Source organism: Micropterus salmoides, unplaced genomic scaffold (genome assembly GCF_014851395.1).
Source record: "Micropterus salmoides isolate LMB-PRFRI ecotype aquatic unplaced genomic scaffold, ASM1485139v1 Ms_hic_scaffold_6, whole genome shotgun sequence".
Classification (NCBI taxonomy): Eukaryota; Metazoa; Chordata; class Actinopteri; order Centrarchiformes; family Centrarchidae; genus Micropterus; species Micropterus salmoides.
The window spans coordinates 25403127-25429865 of NW_024044348.1; the positions used below are offsets into that span (position 1 = coordinate 25403127).

Below are 26739 nucleotides of genomic sequence, written 5' to 3' on the forward strand. Positions count from 1 at the left end.
AAAAATGTGTTCTCACATTTGACTGCACATGACAATAAACTTGTCCTTGACTCTAGTTGTGGCTTCACTACTTAAGAAATAAATTTTTAAATCTCCAAATAGACCAGGCATTTTATGTGTATAGTTGGTATACTTAATGTAGGGTCACATTTATGCATGCAAACAATACAAACATTTTGTTAATTTGATTTTATTCTTTCACTATCTCAAATATCTTGCTTGTAAACCATTGATGATGTGGGCCCTTAAAACCAATAAGACACTGAACATGATTTTAGGCTGTAGATATATTTTAGTATTTATTTGTAAGTGGACCAGTACACTAGACAATTGTGAACAAAGACTGCGATAAACCAAAAGGAAATGTGTGCAGGTGTAAATATCACCCCTTTGCAATGATGTCTATGATTGGTGGGGAAGTAGCATTAAGAGTAGCAGGTCTGGCCCATTTAACATTTTTTGAACAAAATAATTTTCGCATTGAGGCAGAAACTACCCCTAAACCGAGAGGGGCAGCAGTACGCCATCGGCGTGCCTATTCTGTCAGCCCCAGCCCCAGCCCCGGAGAAGAAGAAACGCAGCGAGCACTTTCTAGCCGTGGAAATGGCGCTTCGAGGTGTAGACGCCTGAAGTCAGAGGGAGCATCGCATGCTGGTTAAGTCAGTTGAAGCGCACATAGGCTCTACGCATGAGTTGTACTTTCAAAAGGAGCGGATTATGACAGAGGAGAGAAGGGATCGGGAGATTCGACACGGACAACAAAACATTTGTGGCTCTGATAAAGCCGCCAACAGCAGTCAGGTAGGTGTAAAGATAACGTTGGTAGCAGCTAGCGGCACATTGCATCACGTTTTCCAGTGTAGTTGGGAGAGAGCTAGCAAGGCTAGTCCACTAAACTCTCTTAATACTGGCTAAATTCCCCCAAAAGATTTACAGTAAAAACGTGACTAGTCTATGACGAAGGCCAACTGTACCGTGATGTTGCCAGTAGCTACAAGCTAGTTAGTTTACTATTGTCGCACTACACCACAGTAAGTTCGCACTGTTCCAGCTAAAGCAACCTCAATCACTTGTAACCTTACCCAGCTAAATTCACAGATTCAAGCAAAGACAAGACTCGTCTCCGGCGACAAGGGTATTGTAGTATGACGATGGCTGTCAGGGTAAATACTAACGCTAAGGTTGTTCCTGGTTGTTAGCCTAAAAGTGGGTCGCGGAGAAACTAACGTAACGCTAAATACTGCTTAACGTTAGCTAACATCTACGCCAGCAATCGCTATAGCTTACGTTAGCAAAGTAGCAACGACGCACATCAGACTACACTAGCTAGCAACCCGGAGTTCTTCTCCGGATGATTAAACTAGCTTTAGGGTTAACATTAAATGTTAGTCAGCGCTGTAGTGACTTGATTGATGAAGCACAAATGCAGTAACTGAACAGTGAATTAACTGTTGCCGTCCCCTAAGGTTAGCTAGCTTAACTTTAACGGTGAACTCGGGTAAACTGTAATCCTGCATGACCTTGCAAGCTAACTGGGTAGCCTGCTAAATTACCAAGGAAAGTGAGTAAGGCAATTAATCAGTCATTATTCAGCACTAAATGACATTAGCATATTTTCATATGTCGGTACTATGTCGCGTGTTTAAAAGAACCGTGCATTAAATTGCACAAATAAAGCGATCGTTTGTTTGTTTACATCATGTCAAGCTAGCTCCACGCTAACAACTGCAGCTGATGAAGCTAATCTATGCTCTGCAGATGCTAACGAACGAGCTAACGTTAGCCCGTTACCTGGCTTTTAAATATCAATAACTTCTATATCATGGCTCATGCGTTTGACGATTGACGTTACATTTGAACGTTCTTGGTTGTGAGAGAGACAAATTTCTGTCAGGAAAAACCTTACAAATATTAACACGTGAATGCTAACTAGATGTATTTGGTGAAGCTGCATTTTTTTTTTCTGGATTTACTGTTGTGAATATCTGGTTCTTTCAATAGCAGTAACAATGTGGCGACGCGTTTAAGTGCAAAACTTGGGCTTGTTTAGTTCGTAATTGTTATAATACGTCAACATGTTCCTTTTCACGCCAGGGCATGTGGCTGCGTAGTGACAGACTTGTTGCGCGGGAGTTCACTTGAATCCGCTGTGCTTTTCCATCGTGGTCACAGAGGGCAGTGTGGTGTCCAATAGTGCACACTGGGAAACTGACACACATTTCCATTCAGGTTCAGTTGGCCTTACAATCGCCACAGTGCATACCACGTGGCTGGAGATGATATCTTGTTGATCACTAGTACAATACCAAGGCTGAGGGAGTTTTACGGGCTTGGGTCAGTAATGGTGAGAATCAGAAAGAGCTTTATCTCAACTAGTATTTTACACATTATATCTAATTATAAATAATTATCGAGCAATGTGTAAAAGAAAAATTAATTAGGAATCACCACAGGGTAAAACATAATATAGATACTAGTGTTAAACACATCACATAAAAGCAAATCTACTTTAAAAAATGTTTTAACATGTCTTAAGACTATACTGATTTTGTGAGGTTAAGCTAAACAGGCGGGCCAAAGTTTTGGGGCCTGGCTGGCCTTAACGGTGTAAATTGGATTTGTGAATCAAAGATCTGTGAAAAGTTTAGTATTTATTAAAATTGCTGAAACGAGAAGTCATGAAGGTGCAGCTGAATGAGTGATGACATCATCTTCACTGTACGGTTAAGCTTTAGTAGTGTTGTTGTCCTGGACCTGTAAATGGAAAAATGCGTTGGATATGTCAGTTAGTCTGGAGACGGATTATAAGAGGGACACTTCAGCGGCTTCTTTGACCAATGTCTCAGATAGTGCTTTATTCTAGCACTTTATCCCAACATGCGTCTGCAAACAGATGTGTAGCAGTATGTCATCTTGTTGTTGATTAGAACGCAAACCCAGTTGCAGCCCCAGTTGTCAGCAAGCTTGCTGACAGTACATTTCCGGGCAACTGTGTGTTTGAAAGAAAGACCTTTTGTACTATAAAACCCTGTCTGAGCAGATAAAGCCTGAAGTGAATTTATGGAGTAGGAAGGGTTCAGAGGTTTCACAAATTTTACTTTAACTTATTGACGTTTAATTAGTGAGAATGTATCGAGGGCAAGGTGACGTTGACAAAATAATAATATATTTTGAACACATAATGTAGCAACCTAGCAAGAATTTTACAGAATTTTTAGGGAACTTCTTGTGAAGGGTAAATTGACCAGCCGCTGTTTCTAACACACACTGTATATCCCGTGTTCCTGTTTATACAGTGAACAATGCATGACCTGACTGCCCAAGTGACCAGCAGCCTGCTGCCTTTCCCAGGAGTGACTGTAGATGCTCTGGGAGAGGATGAGATCACCTTAGACTCTGTGCTACATGGGAAGTTCACTGTTGGTAAGCCTATTTCTACTGATCAATGACCTCTTCCCTCCATCCTTAGTTACGATAGCAAATGTTTAAACACATCACTACTCACTTAATGAGCGAAATAAATGCACCAAAGTGTTTCTAACACCCAGGTGGGAAACGTGACAAATTTTTTAAATTCATTTTTTTTAAAGCAGTACCTTAAGTTATTTAGAAATGGTCAAAATAATATATTCTAATAAACATGTTTACAGTCAGAACTTTAAGTATTCACTACAAAAGTGAAACAGTGTAGTTTAAAACAAGTGATTTACTAAATTACATTGCTCCATTTAACTTGGCTGGTAAAATCCTTAATTAAGTAATTGTGTGCTGTTTCATTCTTGAAAGTGGAACCTACCTTGGTGATAATCCTAGATCTTAACACCCTAACCTTTCACGTGTGTGTGTGTGTGTGTAGGCCGCAGTGGGCTGGCCTGGCTGGCCTGTGGCCCCCATCTGGAGGTTGTCCATGCGGTGACAGGAGAGCGGCTGTCTGCGTACTGCTTCAGCGGTGGAGGCGAGCACCCACCCAGTGTCCTCGCTGCCAGGGACTTCAGCTGGCTCAAACGGTCAGAGCTGTGTTTCACTATCTCTTTTTTGTCACTCTTTGACTCTATTCGCACTCTTTCCTACTTTGCACTACAACTGCTTCACAATCTTATTGTAATCAATGGAAACAAAACTTGTGATGAGTGCTATTGGACAGCTTCTATAATCTGTTACAAAGAAAGATTTTAAATGTATATATCAAATGTCAACTCCTTTTTACTGTTTTTATTTTACTAGGTCTGGATTGCTGGTTGGCATTGAGGAAACAGAGGGCAGCGTGCTCTGTCTTTATGACTTGGGACTGTCAAGGGTGGTCAAAGCTGTGGTTATACCAGGCAGGGTGAGTTGGCGGTGCAGCAGGGTCCCCTCTACTCTTAACTGGTAGAGAGAGTTTTATGCTTGTGAATCTAAAGTCTAGTATCGTGGAGTTGCAAACATAAATTGGTTCAGTCATTAGTGTATACAAAGTGAGTGAGAAGTACAAAAGATATTTCTCAAAGACATTAGATTTTTATTTCTTATTGCTGACATTAAGAATTGTGTCTTTGTGTTGTAAGCAAAACGACTTAACACAACCCTTGCATGCAATCTGGAACATATCTCAGCTAATCTTAATCCACATTGCTTTACGATGAACACAAAACAAGACATAAACATAGCACATGTTAACATTTCGGCAACCTGTCAATTAGGGCTGGGCAGTATATCGGTATATGAGGTGTACCGATATAGTGTGATGTTGAGTTAATTAATATTTCCATAATGTCCTGCCAGCCTTTGCTTCTCTCTCTCCCTCACTGCGCAGCCCTGTCCCTCTCTTTTTCAGAGTCACAATTTAGGATTTAAATGAAACTTTCTTACTCACTGTCTCACTATCCGATTTAGCCAATTCTTTGCAATACTACAAGTATCATGTCCATCAAAACCTGAACATGTCTGTCTTTTCTTCTTTCAACTCTCTCTGTTGTCTAGATCACAGCTATTGAGCCGTTAGTGAGTTACGGCGGAGCAAGCACTTCAACCCAGCATCTTCATCAGAGTCTGCGCTGGTTTTTTGGCATTGCCGCCGTAGTAACAGATCTTGGTCATGTTCTGCTTGTGGACCTCTGTCTCGACGACCTGTCCTGCAGTCAAAGTGAACTGGAGGCTTCAGGTGAGGAGCTAGCATGTGGAAGTGTTGGATTTGTGTCTGATTGCCTTCTGTCTCATACAAACGGCCTTATTTAAAGGAGGAGAATTGATCTGTTTCTCCTATTCTGCACACCATATGTTATAATCATAGGGTAAAAACACGGTTACATACCTAAAAAAAGGTACATTATTGACCCCTCCCTTAGGTGAAGTACTTTTCTTGTGTTTTCCTGTATGCGCTCAGACCTGCAGGTAGTGACCAAATCTCCTGCAGAGATTCCCAGGCTCAGAGAAGTCAGCACCAGACAGGGCAGACATCTTTGTCTCCAGCTAAACGGGCCCAGTGGAGTTGGAGCCACAGCTCTGCAGTACATCTCCAGGACCAACCAGCTGGCAGTGGGGTTTTCTGATGGATACTTACAGCTGTGGAACATGAAGGCTCTAAAGAAGGAGTGAGTTGAAATTGCTTCTGACTTATTTTGTGAAAGTCAGGAAGATGTTTTGTTTTCAATCCTGTATAGCCTTTTCTTTGAAATGAGACCACATTGCTTAATGACTATATGTCATGTCGAGTAAATATTTTTGCTGGCAAGACTACAATAATACACTTCATTTTACATGGATTAACTACATTTAAAAATACAGTGGGAAGAGATTAGAAAGAAATTAAGAGTCTGTAATTCATTAGCCTCTGTAATGTAATGTAATCCTGTACCATTGATAGGTACATTTTAAATGTTCTTCATATAACTGTATGTGCACACATTTATTTTTATTTTTTTTCTCAAACGTAGATACCACTCCCAGTTAGAGGGTGGCAGGGTGCCGGTGCATGCCTTCACCTTCCAGGAGCCAGAAAATGATCCCAGGAACTGTTGCTACCTCTGGGCTGTCCAGTCATCTCAGGAACTGTAAGTCAACAAGTAATCCATCTGGGCAAAGTGGTTTTTTGTTTGTTTGTTTTTTTTGGGTTGGTTTGTTGTCTGTTTTCTTAGCTCTTTTTTTCCTCACTCCCACACAGTGAGGGAGATATGGTCAGCCTCCATCTGCTTCAGCTCGCCTTCAGTGAAAGGAAGTGTTTAGCTTCTGGGAAGATCCTCTATGAGGTTTGTAGTGCAAACAAGATTCCTACAATATACACGGTCTATTCACTTCATTTAATGAATTTTTTTACAATGCAGGTCCTGTGTAAGTGCCAGTATATGTAATGTATATTTACCTTCCTTGTTTTATTCTCCTCGCTCAGGGTCTGGAGTACTGTGAGGAACGTTACAGTCAGGAGTTAAGTGGCACAGCTTTCCCTCTCAGGGCCCAGGCCACCAACACCCGCCTTCTGAGCTGCCATACCATCGAGAAGTTCAGACCCCATCCCGACAGGGATGACAGCATGAACGAAGGTAAGCCTGCTATGCCTGAGACTACTTGTAGAAGATATTAGAGCAGTGCTTTGGCATTTTCCATCAAATTTGAATCCTTTGTGCTTTGACATTGCCATCGTTGTCGTATTAGAAAAATGGAATCTTAAAACTATAAGCTATACCATTATGTGTTCTCATTAAAAGTTGTTCTGTTGCCTAATTGTGAACAGTCCTACTCTTTGCCTCTTTTAAGCCCTGGATATACTTGCTTTTAACTACGCGTTCGCAAGATGGCTGCCACGCGTATCCTGCATTGTTAAAAAACAAGTGTATCCAGGGCTTTATTCTGTACTGTATCTACATGTCCACTTCACCCACAGTTCTTCCCATTTTCAGTTGCATCTCCAGACACCAGTGTGTCTATCTTCAGCTGGCAAGTGAAGGCCTATGGTCAGGGTACTCCATCTACATACATTGGAGTTTTTGACATCAACCGTTGGTACCACGCACAAATGCCAGACTCTTTAAGGTACAGTGGCCACTTAACTGTCTATTTTGATAGTATATTTTCTGAAACCTTTTTGTCCTGCTGTGTTTGAAGGATTATACATGTGGCTGGTTTAAAATGTGGTAATTGCTGAAGGAATACACCAGATGGCAATTAGAACAACTGTACCAGCACAAATTGTAGTATACTGTATGTAAATATTTGGTTTGTGAGCCTAGATATAATAACGAATTGAAAATGGTGTGCTCTTTTTCTTAGGTTATTGGAATGATTATTATGATTGGATGGTTTTCAGTGTCACTGCATTTCACTTGCACTTGTGTGTTGTTATCAGAATGGGGGAGTCGCTGCAGAATTGTCCCTACCTGGCAGTTTGGTCTCTGGACCCAGTGGTGCAGATGGTGTCTGCGCACGTCCTCCTGGATGTGGTGGTGCACGACCGCAGCCTGAGCAGGGGCCTGCCCTTCACCTGCCCCCCACCAGAACAGTACTTTAACCCCACCACATATAACTTTGGTAGGTGTAAGCACTGAATGTAAAATAATCTCTGTGAGACTCTAGCCAGAGACGCTCAGGAATTTGTTGTGCAGATATTCCCAGGGTTGTAGTAGAAGTATAATTTGACAGATTATTGTTCTTCCTTTCATGCTACAGATTCTACCTGCTTGCTCAACTCTGGAATCGTGCACTTAACCTGCTCTGGGTATCAAAAAGAGGCAAGTTTCCTCTGGTTGTTTTTCTCATCATACAAATGTTAACGTTATCATTCATTGCCATTAAATCCAAATGCAGTTATAATAAATGAATATGTGACTATAGAAATACATTGGGGAAACTTCAAGCTGTGTTTTAGTTTACATGGGTTTTCTTCTATATTATTGGGACAAATGCTGTATTCGGAACTGCCCACTACATACTACTGGCAACCGCAGTATGTACTGTATACTGCATACTGTATGCAGTATGAAACAGTTAAATTGATTTATTTTGCAGTATGCTAGGCCAGGCTAAGCCAGTTTCAGTTTTCAAAATCTGAACAATAGGAGTATTTTAATTTTAAGTACCGCTTAAAACGTTTTGTTTTTTTTGTTGTTTTTTTTTTTAATCTTATATAAGGAGAACAAAGCTGCAGCCGATCTGTAGCAGATGTTTGCTTTGGTATATTGGTGCATTAATAAGAATTATATAAAATAAAGGCAAATAAAAAGCAAGTAATGTAACCACAACTATAACATTACACTAATAATGTAATGTCTATTTAGAATAATGATGATGATGATAATAAAGCAACAAGAGTCTCCTTTCAAACTACTTAATGTTGTTGATCACAACCTCTGCCGCATGTGCAAAGCTTCTCGACTCTCGAAAATGTTCATTCGTAAAATTCTCGATTGACCAACAATTTTCCTAAAACGTCCAACATTTGAAATCTAAACTGTTGATTTCTCGCCTCAGAACTTGTTAGAAGTGGATTTAATGATGAAACAGCGTGTGAAAATTGTAAAACAAGTTCTGTGGTTGTCCTCCACACAACAGTCCGGTTGTTGTTACAGTTCTATCGCTTTGCATTGTGGGACACAGTATGCGAGGTAGACTGGTCCGATGTAAACTGGAGATTTTTCCCAAATCAGTACACCCTCCGGGTATTTTTGGCATACTGCAGATTTTGCTTTTGTTTGCATACTACATTAAGTCCAAATCAGTACGTACTCCTAGTATGCAGTTTCGAATACAGCCATAGCCTTTTCCTTGTGTTTTAATAAGCATGAGCATGAGATGATATGTTTATTGGCTACGCAATAATTACCATGTAGGTAGGAATTAAATATGTGAAGATGACTCGAATGGGGACGTAGGCTTGTTTAAACCTCACGATTATCTTTAACACCAGACTCTGAGCTTTTTGAAGAAAGCTGCTCCTTGTTCCAGTGACATCATCTCCACTAGCTACTCTCGCTGCCTCATGTCTGGCCTACTCTCATCTCGCCTGGCTGACACCCAGGCCTCCAGCCTCTCTCAGGTACACGCATGTCCTTGCACGACATCTTGGTCTCCAGAACCACCTGTTCGCACAGACGCACAAAGCCACTGGTGTTGACGCTTTTGTTCTCCCTCTTTTACTTCACAGTAAATAAAATCTTACAAAGCAATGCGTAAATCTAACATTTTGATATTAATTTTTACACTTAACTTGGCCTTTAGGAGGAGCAGCTGGATGCCATCTTGTCTACAGCGGTGGAGACCAGCTCCTTGGGAATGATCACTGGCTGTATCAAGCAGTGGACTGCAGAAGGTGAGGAGTCATACGTGAACTAACTGTCAGATTGTTTCTCAAACTGCCTACCCAAACCCATTGCACCCATGATGGCAAGGATGCGGTGAAGACGTTCAGTGCTGCCCTATTTAGCTTCATCTTACACAGACATACACTTAAATCGTAATTTGAATCTTTACTTAGTTCCTCTGCATACATGTTGCAGCCACCAGCCCTGCCGTCAAATCTAATGCTTCTAATTTTGTCCCTCCTAAACAGAACAGCCAGGCTCTGCACTGAACCTGCGATACATCCTGGATTGGGCCTGGAACAAAGTAGTCCAGACCAAGGAGGAACTGGATGGCATCTGTATGTTTTTAAATAAATACATGTTGTTTTTATTCATTGATTTAACTGATGCCAACTCAGACTTTTACAGTACAGAATTATTTACCAACTATGGGAAATGCTCGCCTTGTCCATTTGTTGCTATTGTAAATTATTTATTATTTAAGTGATCTAAATTCCTCCTGTTTCCTCCCAATTCTATGCTGTTTGCAACTTTGTTTCCGTTTTATAAATTTATGTTGTACACCTGTTCCTTTTGTGCTTGTTTATCCGCTAGGTGCACCGCTGTTTGACAGCTCATCCAACTTCACAGACCCTCAGACCATGCAGCTGCTACAGCACAGTCAGAGACTGCTCGGTAACCTCAGTAGCATCTTCCACTGTCTGCTCAGTGAAGCTCAGGAGCTCACACAAAAAGGTGCGGTATCCACACAGATACAGTCACATGTGCAAGTGTTAAATTTCCCTGTGATGTCAGTGGAAACAGCCAGCACTGTTTTTAATTCCTATTTGTGCTAAACTATAATGAAACACTATAGCAGTGTTTTTTATTGTCTACTGAGTGTTGATGTCAGTTAAATAACATCTAACACCTCACGGCTTTATAGTTTGATACACTTTGAGCTAAAATATAAAGCATCTGTTGTGTTGTTGTTTTGAGTCATTTGTAGTTATTTATTGAGGTTTTGGTTATATTTTTTGTTGTGTAGGTCTGGTGGGTCTGATTAACAAGAACATGGTGTCCAGTCTGGTTTGCAAGTACGCCCAGGTGGTGCTCTGGTTCTGTCGTACCGGTCTACTGCCTGAAGGATCAGGTAAAGTGTTGCTGGCTCAAACATCATCTGGGAAACCTTTGTTTCCAGCATTTACACAACACAATTTTGGTGAATAAACAAGTTGGAAGCAGGTTGAATTAGGGGTGTGCGATATGATGATATCTATCGTTTGACGATAGAAAAATCGTTAACAATTATGCTCTATCGTTTTATTTCGTTGTCGCAAATTCGAGGGCGTTGGATATGCAACGTCTATCGAACATCCAACCTAAAAATAATATCCAACTTGAAACTAACTTCACCACGGTCCGTTCTTCCACATATGCTGTTGTTTTATGGAAAATAAATTTGCGTTCAGGATAAACAAATGTGGAGGAGAGTGAAGCTTACTCATAACTGGATAATACTGAACAGGAGAGAAGTCTGTTGAGCCACGCAACATTATTCCATCAGTTCCAGCCGTTGTGTGCGTGTGTGTGTGTGTGTGTGTGTGTGTGTGTGTCAGGTAACGTTAAAAGGCAGTTAGCTATAGCAGCAGGAGAGCTGTGAGTATCACAGTCCTGAGCTGCTGTGCTGCTCTGGGACAGTCTAGTCCTCTCGGTAGCTATGCAGCTGCAAGTAGCGTCAGTTTGTTAACCCAAAACCTTGCTAACATTACATTACTTGCTATTTTGTTGTTCACTCTATATCATGGTATATGTCATGTTTCTGGATTTCTCCATAATCGCATAAGTTACCCCTGCTTTATAATGCAGAGAAATATCAAGTTAATGTTGGAAATTAAGTCAGTAACTCATGATATTTTATTGAATTTACAAAAAATGTTCTATATCGGGATATATATCTTTATCGGGATATGACTTTTTTTGTCATGTCGCACAGCTCTAGGTTGAATATCTTTAGGTCACTGACTCGAGTGACCTGGAGATATATTTAAACTAGAAGCATTATGCAATTTATAGAGTGGAGAAAATTCTTAAATCAGGAACAGAAATGCCTTAAGAAGGCTACAAGAGGTGTAGCCATCCAAGCCAGCCAAGTGTGGATGCTATAAGAAAATATTCATAAACATTTACAGAAATGTCTGGTTCAAGTCTGTTTCTTCAAGTCATTGCTGCATAAAATTATAGGGGCCAAACTTTTGAATGTCACTGTATTCAGTTTTATCCCCCCCACCCCCCAGACGCTGACGCTCTCCAGATCTCCAGGCCTTTCTACAGTCACTCAGTCATCAGCAACTATTATACTATACGCAGAGAAGAGCTCACCAGGCTGGCTAAGTGAGTAGTGTTTGCTTGAAAGCAAATAAATCTAACATGAATTCCAAATGTTTTTTCACAAATACTATCTCATTTACTTCATCAAAAGTTGAGGCTTAAGATGTTAAAATTACTCATCAAGTATCCCAAACCTTTTGTATGTTTTCACCTTTTCCTTGATGAGGATGGTCTAAGTTGATCCAATGCTGACTGCTGTTGCCTTCTCAGGGGCAAGTGGTGCGCAGACTGCCTGATGATTGACGGCTTGGTTGGCCAGTGTGGCGAACGCTTGACAGACCTGTGGAAAAGGGATGAGGGTGGGACAGGGCAATACCCTCCACCTACACTGCATGTAAGCATTAAATGTATTTATTTTTAATTTCATTTATTTTGTACCAATGTGTGTTGAATTGAGTTCTTACAATATGTAAAGAATTGATTCTAAACCTTTGATCCACAGGCCTTGTTGGACATTTATCTGCTGGACAGCATTGATGAAGCTGCCAAACATGCAATTGTATCCTTCAAGTAATAATGCCCAAATGCCAGGTCATGTTCATGTCGGCCTTGGCCGGCTCCAGTATTTAAGAATTCAGGGATTATTTCTTTAGCCGTTTTTTAAAAAAGGGAATACATTCACTGTTTTAACGTTACACACAAAAACCCCCAAATGTAACTTTTTTTTGTAACCCTGTTTGTTTCATTACATATTAGTTTTACAATCTTGTAACCTTGTTGTTTTTGTAAATGAGATGTAAATGAAGCCTACTGGTTGTATGAGCCTTGACCTATTGTCCCAGGTGATTTACCTGTTGCTGGACGTCATGTACTCGTTCCCCAATAAGGAGGGAGCATCAGTGGAATCTTTCCCTACAGCTTTTGCCATTCCTATTGGACTGGTGAAACTAGTACAAGGCCTCTGGCTACTGGACCATCATGACCACCAGGTACACACACATTGACACGTGACAGCCGTTTTATTTTCCCTAGGATGCAAATTTGGATACAGAGAGTTAAAATAGCTCTATTGTATTTAAATGGAACGTCAGCTGTTACATGACTCCTTTTTTATAATACAATCCTTCTCTAAGGTTTTAGCTCTTTTTAAACCTTATTTTCTTTTTTGTCCTATTCAGAGTTCATTTGAGCTCCTGCTGCATCCAGCTGCCTCTCAGTGTCAGTTTGAGTGGCAGCACGAGCGTGTCCTGCAAGCCCTGATGTGCCAGGGTCAACACTCAGTGGCTCTACGATACTTCCATGTTACAAAACCCCCAATTTCATCCACCTCCCAGGCCAAACTCTGCCTGTCTGTACTGCTATGCAACAGGTAAGAGCAAAAGGAGAGCACTCTGTGTGCAAGAACACGAGCAGAAACATTCAATAAATAGTTTTGCAACTGTGAATCATGGACAAAAAATTGGCTTTTGTGTTAGGAAACAAAATTCCATGCCAGCCCTTGATTAGTTTACTTGCACATGTATTATCTTACCTTTAAAAACCAGCCGGTATGCCCTTCTTCCAGGTGTCTTATAGAGTCGTGGTCCTTACTTCGGCAACACTCTAATCGCCTCAACATGAGTGAGCTGCTGGGCTTCCTGTACGAGAGCTGCCAGGAGCTGGGCCTCATGAAGGAGCTGCTCAAACTGCCCCTGGGCATCACTGAACAGGTAGGAGAGAGATGAGTGAACATGTGGTTACATTGGGGGATTTGTAATACCCTAACCATCCATTATTCGCTCGTATTATATGCTCGTATATTAATTTGTCTGTATGTTTTTGGATTATAAAGTAGATGCCTAAAACTCGTGGTTCTTGGGTTTGTGTTTCAGGAGTGTTTGGAGAAGTTTCTCCAGGGTACAGGGGGTCTCCAGAACAGAGAACTGTTGATGGTTCATTACCTTCAGCAGGCCAACTACATTCCTGCCCTGCAGCTTAACCACAGTCTCAAAATGAACCTGGTGGTATGTTTGACGCACACATACACAAAGTATTGTGCTAATCATCACAGAATTGTCTTCATAAACAGTATGTGATATTATATTCACAATCGGATGTACTCGTGAATTGTTATCAATTTAGTCATTTAAACTATGAACCACAATGTACAAATATGAAAATTCATGATGTGGTTAAATAGAGATACTTAAATTCCATAAGATTTATTATCACTTGTTCTTGTTCTTTGTTCCTAGAATGAGCGAGACCCAAAGCTTAAAGAACGATCCAACACCAGAAACTCTATACTAGATCAGTATGGCAAAGTTTTGCCCAGAGTCCAGAGGAAACTGGCGATGGAGAGATCCAAGCCTTACCAGCATACATATGCCATCCACAGAGAAGGTAAGGAGGCACTCAACTTGAATTCATGCCTGTTACAATTTGCCCAACTGGTAACGTGTTTTCAGAGCAGGAAGATGTATCAAAATTTTAACAGAAACTTCTTAACCCACACTCACATAAATCACTTGCTCAGTATGTTCCAGTGATATATTACATACTCTGCTTTCGTCTGTTGTTGCAACCACAGTGTCTGTTTTAAATCTGTTGTTTTAATTTAATCTGAAAATGATCTTAAAAAAACATTATTTACAAATATAACTAACATATCTACACACTGTCTCCAGTTTCTCGGCCACAGCCGCTGTCCACCATCACTAAGCGCTCTGCCAGTGAGAAGGTGATGTCGAGGGCTGGCTTCATCAACAATGTCCTGACCAAGATAGAAGAGGTGTGGTTAGGCAAAGGAGCTACACCACAGTCCTCCCCAGCCAAGAGGTGAGCAGAAATATTACCAAAATAGTATCACAGAGGTAATTCTTTTTTTATATATAATTTTTGATTAATTGAATTATTTTCTAACCTTTTTCAAATTTGTTTCTGCCAGCCCCAGGGCAGCTGCTGTTCAGAGCCCCAAGTGCTCCTCCATGGCCCTTCCTGACCCCTTCCTGGGAACTCCTATCACCATGACTTCCAAACGAAAGTCAAGGTACCCTCATAAGAGCTCCATGTTAGCTTGAGTGGAGCATACCATAAATATTAGTTTGAACAGGAAATTATACACTTGTTTAATATTTTTTATTTGATGTTCCTCTGACACAGGACAGTTTAATCTGTGTTTTTTGAACTTGGACTAATCTTTACTATAACCAGACACCAGTTTGACCCTTATATTATAAAGATCTCAAAATTAACTATTAGTAATTGATTCTAAAATAAATGTTGACAGATCTGAGCAAGGCGCCTCCTAAAGTGTAAAAGTCAAATTTTCTCAGTTCTGATATATTATATTTTTAGAGACCTCACAGCAACAAACTCTTTAAGCCATATTATGGAACTGCGAAATGCATTATACTGACCTAAGGTGTAGGACACTGATTTGGAAAACCTTGCATTTATACAATATAGGAATCTACATCTTAATATTTGAATGTTAATATTTATATTCCATAAAGCTACACGTATGCACATCAGAGTTTTGTTAAGACAACATCTTGAAGTAATGGATGCATTCCTTTTCTCGTCTTCAATGTGACCCAGGCTGATTGACTTGGTGGTTCACCCCTCGTGTCAGACCCCTCGCCCTCTTCTCAGCCCTCCCAGACCTCCCAGCTCCTGGGTTTCTCCAAAGAGCACCAGCAAGGCCCCTGAACTCAGTTTGCTGCAAACACCACAGGTGGTCAAGGTGGGTAGACCAATAAGGAGTTTTTATTTGTGTTCCTTGAGCATTTTGGTATTTTGTTTCTTACACTTTTCATGTTTTGGTTCTCTCAGCGAGCTCGGGCCTTGGCTGCTTCTGGCCCTGTGTTCTCAGCCTTCACTCCCCAGTCCATCCTGCGCAGCAGCCTGAGGCCCACACCTGTCGCCACTCCTTCTGCTTCTCCAGGACGCTCCATCACCCCACCGCTCCGCAGCAAAGAGACCCGGATCACCTTCAATGAAGAGGCAGAATCTCCTGAACCAGTGAAGGGCATCCGATGGACCAATGGGGTAAACCAAGTACTAGATAGGAGTGGTGTGATGACTCTTGAGACACCTCGCACATAAAAAGAAAAACACTCTTTGGGCCAGCATCACATTCTGCAGCTCATTGGATGGGTTTTAGCGTGTTACCTTAAAGAAGTGTAGTTACTACTTGGTTCTTGTGTGTTCTTCAATACAGATTATTATGCACAATATGCAATACTCCACTAATCAACAGATCACTTTGCTCTAGAGCTGCTACCTAACTTGTGCTTAGTGGTCTGTATTAGCACCTCTTTCTCATCAGTGGTCTTTCTCTTTGTTTAGCTGGTGGATTTGTCTTTATAATGAAATTGTCTTCCAAACTTCTGTTTTCCTCTCTAGATGGCAGCAGACAGTGAGATTAGCTTGCTGACCAGAGGCCCCACGCTATCCAAGGCTACACGTAAGACCTGGTCCTCACAGCTCGCTGAGGAGGAAGAGGATGGAGGAGAACAACCTCGTGTAAAGTTCTCTCCTCCAGAAGGTGGTATTCCCTCACCACAGCTGAGATGCTTTGAGAGCGAGTCATCCTCCCTCCATGAAGTCGCTGCAGAAAGAAGACCATCAGATGCAACGCAAGCACAACTCAACCTGAGCTTTGACACCAGCCAGGTGTCTGTCCGTTCAACAGACACCACTCTGGAGTACTATGATGCACCTCTCTCAGAGGAGCAGGAAGCAGTAGAGGGACATACAGCTACAGTGAAAGATGAGGAGGAAGTGACGGTGAACGTAAAAGGCCTAACTGAAAAGGAAGAAGCAGAAGAAGCTCTCCTGGCATCAGAGGATCTAGAGCGGAATGAAGAAGGGGTGAAGGATGATGAAATATTTGAGGAAGTGATGGAGACATCTCTTGAACAGGAGGCTAAAAAAGAGCAGGATGTTGAGTCTAGTGGCGAACAAGAAGATGCTGCAATTCTCGACCAAGAGGAGACGTCTAGCCACAACCAATGTAATTCATGTGCTGCATTTGCTTTATTTATTTCATTCAGAAATGTATGGTAAAATGTTCATGTGCATATTCACAGCACACTTCTCTGAAACATTGCTTGACACATTTTGTATGCTGCTAGTTTGTAACCAGGTAACTGAGAGCACAGAGTCTGGAACTGAGGTCAGATATCAGGATCAACCAGCAACAGCCGCAGGACAGGACGTCCAGTCAGAGGCCACTGAACCCACTGAGTTCATTGAGAATCTGAAACCATCTGGAGCCACTGAACCCACAATTGAACCAGAGGAGGAGCTGGAGCAAGCAACAGGTCCATTCTCAAATGATTCATTTACACTGTAAAAAGTTACAAGATTACTGCCTCATATTAGACACAACTCTGGGGGAATGGTAGAACTGTAAAATATATTAGGGTAGGCTAACGCTTCGCTGCTGAAACACTCCAGTGTGAGTTCAGCTGACGCCATTATTCCACGTTTTCCTCTAGTTTCGTTTGTTGTTGTAACCTTTATTTTTATTTTTATGTAAAGCACATTGAATTGCACATGTGATTGCCTAAAAGGTGCACGCCCTGTGCCCACTCTGATTGGTGAGTAGGACTGTAACAGGAGGCGCATGGCGCTTGTGATTGGCGAGCATGTCTGTCACACAAGGATGACAACGGAATGAATTTGTAACTGCATCTGTTTAAAACGGGTCAGATGCTGTTTATTAACCTACATTTTAATCGCCGTCTTCACAATTAGCTAATTGCGTTCTTTCAAATCGCAATTTCAATTTGAAAACAATCGTTATGGTCGTTTGGTGCCTGTTATGTCGAAGATGGATAATGACTCTTAATTTGTGTGTTGTTTGCCTGCAGATCTGACAGAGTTTGTGCAGAGACATCTGTTTGGCAGTGATCTGTCTCCTCCACTCACCCGCTCAGGAATCCACAATGCATCACAGACATCCTTCAGCAGGTGTGTTACCTTCTCTGTTTACAACCAAAGTTAGAAATCTCTTCACTTTAACACCATCTTGTAATATTATATCACAGATTTATAGCTTGTTCTCTAATGGTTGAAACTTTCAGCAAAGTGTCTTTTCGGTAACTCAGGGTGTGGAACTCAGGTGGTTTACCTGGTTCTTGTTTTGGTTCCTGAGCAATAGTCATAGATTGCCATGGGTTTGTATGTCTAAATTAAAATGCACTGAAGGAATAGTCCATATTAAAACAAACCTTCATTACACTATATCACTATAAATATGGGAATTTGGTTTGAAGTTATGAAAATGTTGTGTACCTGTTTCCTTTCCTGGCCTTTTCAGCTGCTTGTGTTTGTTATTTTGCTTTTCACAAGTTAAAAGATCTCACTTTCCTTTCTTCCAGTGAGCCACAATATGAGGTTGAAGAGGAGAAGCAGGCAGCTGCTGAAGCTCCCCCAGTGTCCATCAGCCAAAAATCTACTGTCTCTGTGACTTCCTCCGAGCCAACTGGCACCGACTCCCACTGTGAGGAAGATTGCGCACACACAGGCACATTACCACTGGTGCTCCAACTGTTAAAGTGCTATTTTATAAATTTTCTCCTTCACTGCTTGTTCTTTATTTTTGTCTCGTAGCTGTTGTGAGCCTAAACGACAGTGAAGAGCTTTCTAGCCCCATGTCTGAGGAGGAAGAAGAGGAGGAGGAGTCTGATCAAGCTGAGGAGGAGGAAGAGGAGGAAGAAGAGGAGGAGGAGTCTGATCAAGCTGAAGAGGAGGAGGAGGACTCTGGTAGTGAGGTGGAGATCATTGAGGAGGTCCAGGGTAATGGGAGGCTGCCACCCCTTCGACCCAATTCAGTCTTTGTACAACAGGGACACACGCACTTCCTGCCAAGTCTGTCAGAGCAGCAGGCTGCTGAGTTCTCTCTGATCACACCTGGTACAGAGATGAAGGTAACAAATGTAGAGCTGAAATGATTAGTCAATTAAGTCAGTACGTGGAAAATTTGTCTGCAACAATTTCAAAAATGCCAAAAACTCTCTATTTCCAGCTTCTTTATATGAGGATTTGCTACTTATCTTAGATTTATATTGTGTTGTTACCCGAATATCTGATATTCGACTTTGGGTCAGTAAAACGACGCATTTGGAGATGTCACCTTTGGTTCTGGAAAGATAGACCGTTTCAGAATTTTCGGACGTTTTATAGACTAAATGATTAATCAGCATGAAATCAACAAGTAACTTCTGCATGTTTGCTCCTTACAGATTGTAGAGGAGGACATGGAGGGTGAGGTGGTGATGGTGAGACTCGGGGCAGATGAAGGCGTGATGGAGGCAGATGAGGTTGAAGAGCAAGGATCATACATGGAGCTTAAACCCTCTACCACTCTCCTCGTACCCCTGGAGCTCATGGAGGGGCAGGACGGCCTGGTGGACCCTTGTCAGCTGGGTCTTCCTGAGCTTCAGCAAATGGTCGTGCCAGGTGACCCGAGGTCTGAATCTCAAAGCGGCTTCTCTCTGATGCTGGATATGGACGAGGATGTGGAAAAAGAGGCTGACACTCTGCCTATAGAGAATGATCTGCAATTCTCTGACCCTCCCACCCTATCTCCAGCAGTGGATGAACCTTTAGAGGCTAGTGATGAACATGTGGCCGAACCTGAGGTCATTCTTTTGGGCGCAGACGATCAGGATCCTCCCGTGTCTGGGGAAACCTCTGAAGAGGACCAGAGGAAAGAGATGGACATGTTGGATGGAGTTGATGTAGGTGGACCAACAGCGTCAGAACATGTACAGCTCGCTGACCTACAGACTGAAAACGCTGACCCAAACCATGAGACACAGGTTGCTAAAGAAGACAGGGAAGCAGAGTTAGTAATGTTGGCTGAAGATCTTGAATCTGCAGGTCTTTCAGTCTCTGAGTCAACTCCATCTGGAGTTCTCCCAGCAGTTTTGGATGACTCTATGGCAGAGAAAGATGCTGCTGAGGAGGAGATGGAAGAGGAGGACAAACTGCACGCTACACCAACACCTGCTGAGGACCGCGACGGTCCAGTACCTGCTGAGGACCACGACACCTCTACGCCTGCTGAGGACCAGGATAAACCAACACCTGCTGAGGACCAGGATAAACCAACACCTGCTGAGGACCAGGAAGAGCCAGAAGAGAATGGGCCTGTTAATATGGACACAGAAATGGCCCCCAGTGCAGAGGCGGTTATTGTCCTGGAGGAGAGGCAGCAGGACCACAAAGCCTCAGCAGAGACAGAAGAGGATGATGGGCAAGAAATTAAGATGGAGAAAGAAATTAAAAAAAGTACCAAGGGAAGACCAAGAAAACATAAAGATGTTGAAGAGAAACCTGTATCAAATAACCAGGCAGAGGAACCGCCTTTGCCAGAGACCCCAACTTCTCAAAGGAAAAAGAAAGCTCCCTCCACCCCAACACGGAGGACCACAAGAGGTAGGACAGTTACCTTTATCTCTCCCCTTCCGGAGGAAGCAGAGGAGGATGGGAAAGTAGAGGAGGCAGGAACAAGCACTCTTGTCCCCACCTCACCTAGTCGTACACCAAGAAAAACTAAACAGAACAAAGAAATCAAAGTCCGAGTGAGCACACCTCGAAGGAGTACTCGCAATGCTCAGCCGGAGCGTCCTCAAGATGAGATTGAAGAGGTGGAGGCCATTGATAATGACACTGCAGTTACATCAACCAAGGCCTCTTCTCCAGCCAGACGGCGGGTTTCCCAGAGGACCGCTTCAACAAGGATCAGCCAGAAATCCCAAAGTAATAGTGAGGAGGTGTCTGCAGCCGCAGAGGTTGATATCAAAGAAGATGAGGTCACAGATACAAAGGTTTCTCAACAGACAAGCTCCAGGACTTCCACACCGGCCAAACGCAGGGCCACTCAGGGAAACACTCCGAGGAGGTCCAGCAGGAGGACCCTGAGTAGCTGTGAGGTGGTATCAACACCGTTAGAGATGTTGAAAGAAGAGAAGGAGGAGGCCTTTGCATCCCCTCACAAATGCAACTCCAGGAAAACTAAAACGGGATCGTCAGAGCTGGCTCCGCTGGGAGAGGAAGAGGAGAACAAAAAACTTTCCAGCCCCGGCAGGACCACTCGACAGTCCAACCAGATTACCCTAAACATTTATCCACAAGTAAGGATTCAATTTTCCATGTTACGTAAGCTGAAAGTTGTCAGATAAGATAATGTTACTGTTGGTAACATACCAAAAATGTAACGCTTGTTCACCATCATCTAAAGCTGATGGAGCAACTTTTTAAGCAATGTTGCTGGGCAGTCTTGCTTGTCCAACTATGTTTTGAACGGATAGCGGCGGGGCGGGTGGCGGAGTGGTGGGGGAAGAGGTCATTACCATAGACAACAACATTGCCCAGCACCGTTGCTCCGTGTATCATCAGCTTAATATTAAGCTATTTTTGTTGGACATTAAAAAGTTAAATGACTAATGTATTTGACACACAACTTTCCATAAAATGATTTGTTTTAACTCCATATCATTTTCAGTTTCACCAAGTCGTCCATTTTACATTATTCCACATTACACGTTAATAAAACCGATCCATCCACTGCTGATCATTGACGACATTTAATACTCGCAGGTGAAACTGGTTCCTGTATCACTTCCTCAGAATGCAAGGAAGACGAGAGGAGAGACCATTAGTGAAAATGTTACAGAAGGTGAATCTCTACTCGAGCCTCAACTTAACAGCAATGCTGGTCGCACCAACTCCCTTCGACCAACTAGAAACAAACTTTGGGATTACCCTGAGGAAGACCTTCCCTTATTGGACTCGCCGTTGGAGGTGAATTCTGAAACCCCTGTCGCAGATGCCCTCATCAAGAGGCTTCAGGATGAGGAAGAGAAGCAGGAAGGTAGGTTTGAGGTTGCATACGGACCGGAATTAAAACTGCATTTAATAATACAAAACAAATAAATAAATAAAATAAACTCATGATAGTATGGCCGTGATGCTACAGGTACTTCTGAGACAATCCCAATGAAAGCTGGTGTTCATCACCCTACCTTGACTTATAGGCTTTGTTAACACACTAAAAGCTGTAATGGAGCATGAAACACACTGGAATCTGTTTATCATGACACATTGTTTTAATATTTTGTACTATTTATTTCCTGTGAGACATCTCAAAATAAAGTTTAAATGTGCCGACATGAATGTTAGTGTAAATAAGTGTGAACTCTTTGTTATACAGGAGGAGTAGTCGTCACCAAGATGGTAAGAACCGGCAAGACGAGCACAAAGTCTTCAGTGAAGCAGGTTAACTCGCTACTTCCTGTGAATGATGGCCTGGTCACCGAACCCGATGAGTCTAATCCAGGCGAGCACTCGTTCATCTACTCCCCCTCGCGAAGAAGAACAAGAGGTGAGCTGTGTATCCGTTTACCAGCATGCCTTACCATCCATTTATCCTTGATGGTTTTAACCATGCGTCATGTCTGTGTGTCAGCTCATAGAGCAGAGGCTCCTGGGCCAAGTGAAGAGTCTGCGGTGCCCGTCACTCGCAGTAGGAGAAAAGTTGCCTCTGTTGCTCCTCATGTAAGTTCTTCTGTCTATGCTGTTTTTTAGATTGAAACTCATTTTGACCAAGAGTATTCTACTGTGAGTCAGTTTTGCAATATTGGTCCGTGCTTTTGCTTTCGGTCTTCTGTTTGTTACCAGCCTTTGAAGCATGTTTACACAAACATTTTAACCCTTTTCCAGGATGAAATTGCCTCAGAAGAAGATCACGTGGAAGTGGAGAAGGCAGCAGGTGTTTCTAAATCCAGAAAAACAGGCAAACGAACAGCCAAGTAAGATCACGTTTCCCTAAGAAAATCTTATGGACCCCTAAGACTGAGGATACGACAAATACCTTTTATACTTTTTCAGTGACATAAATCAGTTTGCACTGAGCTCTGTTTGTTTGGGCCAAAGAAAAGAGTATTTCACCATTTTTTTTATATATATATATATAATCATGTAACTTTATTATAATTAAAGCATGTTAGTTTACATGCTAGCACCAGTGGTGGAGGAAGTATTCACATCTTTTCCTTAAGTAATATACAATGCAGAAAATGTCCCGTCACTGTTGTACAGTTAAATATTACGTCATTAGATTATTATTACTCATGCATTAATGTTGAAGTGGGATTTTACTGTTGTAGTTTTGTATCTAACTGCCACTAAGTTATTTTCATTTTGGTTTAATCTGCTGATTATTTTCCCCATAAATTGAGTAATTGTTTGTAGGGCCGAAAAGATTCATCAATTAAATCAATTACTAAAATGCATCCCACGGACATTTATTACTGTCGCACATGGTGCTTACGCTGTGAACACGACGTGATTATAATGGCGCTGTTTGCAAAGTGGAGAAAATGGTGAGGGACAAAGAAGAAAGTGTCCAAAGATTGTGACTATGTCAAGCTCAAGAAACTCTGTAATGTTACCGTCAGTCCACCGTAAAACGAAACTTATGTCGCCTCGGCAACAGCACGACGGCACCTGATCAGAAAGCAGCCGGTGTTCTGCCAGCGGACCACAGACAAGGTAACAGCAACTTTAGCGTTTAACTGAAATCATGATTGATTGTTGAGTTGAAGGCTAGCCAAAGTAAGCTGCAGACCTCAGTTGAAAATGTGCACACGTGTGTGAGTTGTAACCTCACTGTCATGAGTTAACTGGGTGTTGGGAGCTGCACCTTTAAACTCTGCTCTAGCTCTCTGTGTAGCTCAGACAATCCCTGCTACCTGTGTGTGCTAATCCATCCTTCACCCATATTCTTTGTCTTTATAACTGTTATCTTTATAATAACAAACAACAGCTGTTTCGTGTGCAGGATCGCTCATTTCGAGTTTCATATTTCACGTGTGTTTTCTTCACAAAACATGGTTTGGAGACCAGCGTCGGGTGACACAGCCACTGTCAGCTCGTGTAGTGTGTGACCCCCTGTCACCGATCAGTCACGTAGTGTGAACGCCACAACGACTTCAAGACTCCCGTCACAAGACGGCAAGTTGTGTAGTGTTAACAGCACGGCCGACGCTGAGAGTCGCGTAGTCTGCACGAGCCTTTAGTATAACTTGTATAGCACTCGAGTGATGTTTGTGTTTGTAAAGCAGCTGTCTGGTTGTTGGTCTGTTGATGGTTTTGGTCTGATGTTTGCTGTGTGACACACTATGAATTTCCAAAAGGATCAATAAATATCACCTATAAACGTGCACAGCTGATCCCATTACCGGGAGCAAAAGTACTTCTTAAACGACGCATCAATGAAACGTTGAAATGATTTGTAGAAGCTTTGAATACTAAAATCATCGTTAGCTGCAGCCCTAATTGTTTGGTTTATAATGTATCTTTAAATAGTGAGAAATGGTCACTCACACTCACTCACTTATGTCAGCCCCATGAGCAGGGAACTTTTGCATGTGTGTGGGTCAGATCGGGTCAGTGTGTCAAGATATAGAGCCAGAATGTGGAAAATAAATTAGATGGCACATTTTATTTTTGTTCATTAGCAATTAAATTTTTAAATGGGACACATACTTTGATCTGCATAGAGGGAGGTTGTTTGCAGAGATGGGCAAACGTGTTGGATGCGTTCCCCCAGCCAATTCACGTCCACATTTATTACATGTTGGATTTTCATCCTCCTGGACAACACACGTTTTGGATACCCAAAGTAATCCCAGCCAGTGATTTTACTTTGTTACGGGGCAAATGGAGATCAGTTGAGTCGCCTCTCTTTGACATGTATCTACACTGCTGCATGCGTGTGACGCTGATTGCAGTCTGACAAGGTAGTCCAGTCGGAAAGATTCTGGGTTTTTTTTTGGTTTTTTTTATCTTTTTACAAAACTGGTAATAAGCAAATGTTTATGGTATGATGGCCATCACATTTCATATCGTGAAACCGGATATCGCTGCAACCCTTCTCCCTACTTAGGTTTTACTTTGTTCTTTCTCCACCTTCAGATCCAAAGTCGTTTTGGAGCCGGCTCCTGTAGCAGAGGTGGAGCTGATCTCGCCCCTGCCCAGCCCAGCTGATCCACTCCCACGAGCACAGAAGAGGGTTAAGGAGGGAGAGGCCCCAACCTCGAGCATGAACCTTCGACGCAAACGCATAATGGACACCGTTTTCACAAAACCTGTCACGCGGAGGAAGAAACTCTAAGGAGGTCGGTGGTTTGAACGAGTGAACCTCAGACAGCCACCAGAAGATCTGAACCGACTCGGCCCGAAGCTGTCAAATAAACGTGTATGCCTAAACTTATGATGGTTCTATTTCCTCAAATGCCTCACAGTGCTGCTGTGGTCTTTGTACATTGACTTCCCTGTAGGACAATAAAATACAAGCAGTGTGGGCATGAAAATATATTTTTGGGACAAAACACACTGGTGGGTAGCAGTGTGAGAGGGGACTATATTTTTAGAGTTTACATGTCCTGCTCGTACTAACGTGGTTTCACTTGATATTGTATCTGTGGCCATTTTGTGTTGGACATTTTGCGGCGCTCCTCGTAATCATCTTAATTCTCTGGGCACAGAATGACACAAGGGAACGCAATCAGTGTGGGCTTCTAGAAACTCCCGTTAATAAAACCAGAGAGACTGAATTGAACCTGCCTCTGATAAATAGGTTTTATTTACATTCTCTTTTATTTTAAGGTTGTTGTTTGTTTGTTTTTTTGTTTTCTTTTATTTTTAAGATTACGAGGCCTGCTGTCTTTTCTATTTAAGCAGAAAAGCAACCAACCCAGTGGAGATCAAATATTTCTACTGATACATTTGTATATAGTCTTTTGCTATGTTCCAAATAAAGTTAATAAATAAATCTTAAAGAATTATGTTCATTTTGAAGTTTAAGTGTCTGGAATGCATTTGATCATCTAATCAGACTGCCTATGTCATAGTCTTAAAGTTTCAGTCCATTAGGGAGATTTTCTGTGACACAGACTTGTGTACTATTGTCATCAGATTTGGACTGTGTGTGTGTGTCATGGGGATGTTGTATAGTGTGAAAGAAACAAAGACTTGCACAGCGGTTTGGTGGTGTTTAAAACTGTTTGGGGAAATGTTAATAGGCTTGTTTAATTAAATTTATGGCAACCACCATCTGACACATAGGCTATTTTCTGATGAATGTATGTAGAATGTCTTTATTTTTGATGACTGCTCTTTGATAAATATGGTAAAGCTTGAATACTAATCTACTTCTGGTGTTGAGTGATTTGTCTCAATTTAGCTTTAATGTGTAAAGTGCACGTGTTTTAGTTTGGTGGGTGGGTGGATGGAGTGACAGACCAAAAAGCCATTTCAACCATTGAAAGGATCTACACGCCTTTAATTGTTTTTTACAAATAGCTGTTTTTGGTCACATGTCAGACACGTGTCCATCTTCAGCGGCTTCTAGTTTGAAAAGGAACCTTGTAAATCTGGTTAATATATCAGAATTTTTTGATTTCAGAGCAAGTCACTGAAATGTTGACACACATGTAGCTGTAAACGTGTAATGGTTCTGTTTAAATTTGACTCCTAATTCCCAGTTCTGCGTCTCTTCCATAATTTATAGACGAGGTGAAAGTGAAACCAGCTTCACTGCTCCACTTCACTAACACAACACCTGTGTGTGTGTGTGTGGGGGGGGGGACAAAGTATTAAAGACAAAGTATTTCTTCCCGTGTTAAATGCTGCTGATCATTACTTTTTGTTAAATAACAAATCACTCGTCAGTTAATATTCAATTTTACTCTGTAGCAGTCTCTACTACATGTCTGTGTTAGTTTACCATGTTGGTACAGTAAAATGTTATGATACATGTACCAGTAATAGTAAGTGACACTAAGAAGAAAACCCTGTGAAATCGGTGATGTCACCGATTAAGGGACTGTTCTGGTCAAAGGTCGAAGTTCACAGACATGTTTCCTGTAATTTAGATTTTTCTACACACTTACAGTAAAATGTTACGATTTATGTACCAGTAATAGTAGACAACATTAGGAAGTAGATGATATGAGGTGATGTCGCCTATTAAGAAATTGTTGTCTGATTACATTTTGCTGTTGGATGCATTTTTAGAATGCATGATGATGTCACCTATTAAGGAACTGTTTTGGTGAAAGGTCAAAGTTCACAGTTAACTGTAAACTACCATTTATCGCTT

General features: G+C 41.9%; 1 protein-coding gene across 3 annotated transcripts; it reads left to right on the plus strand.

The window, feature by feature from the left end:
* Positions 1–572: 572 nt before the first annotated feature.
* On the plus strand, positions 573–25789 carry ahctf1 (AT hook containing transcription factor 1). 3 transcript variants are annotated; one of them, XM_038702115.1, is made up of 40 exons: positions 573–801; positions 3297–3423; positions 3857–4007; positions 4225–4327; positions 4960–5140; positions 5363–5570; positions 5913–6029; positions 6140–6224; positions 6365–6515; positions 6873–7005; positions 7319–7500; positions 7639–7700; positions 8876–9004; positions 9187–9277; positions 9518–9607; positions 9864–10004; positions 10297–10401; positions 11546–11642; positions 11850–11973; positions 12082–12138; positions 12422–12568; positions 12758–12948; positions 13144–13288; positions 13451–13582; positions 13814–13961; positions 14246–14396; positions 14506–14607; positions 15159–15303; positions 15393–15608; positions 15966–16575; positions 16697–16885; positions 17438–17537; positions 17948–18069; positions 18180–18496; positions 18812–20707; positions 21174–21447; positions 21787–21957; positions 22042–22130; positions 22296–22384; positions 24552–25789. In XM_038702115.1, exons 2-40 carry the CDS (start codon positions 3303–3305, stop codon positions 24748–24750), a joined length of 7761 nt encoding a protein of 2586 aa, XP_038558043.1. In that variant the 5' UTR covers positions 573–801; positions 3297–3302; the 3' UTR covers positions 24751–25789. The 3 variants fall into 3 exon arrangements, with proteins under 3 accessions (XP_038558043.1, XP_038558045.1, XP_038558044.1); XM_038702117.1 differs by having other exon boundaries at positions 21204–21447; XM_038702116.1 differs by lacking the exon at positions 573–801 and adding an exon at positions 1416–1561.
* The last annotated feature ends 950 nt before the right edge of the window (positions 25790–26739 follow it).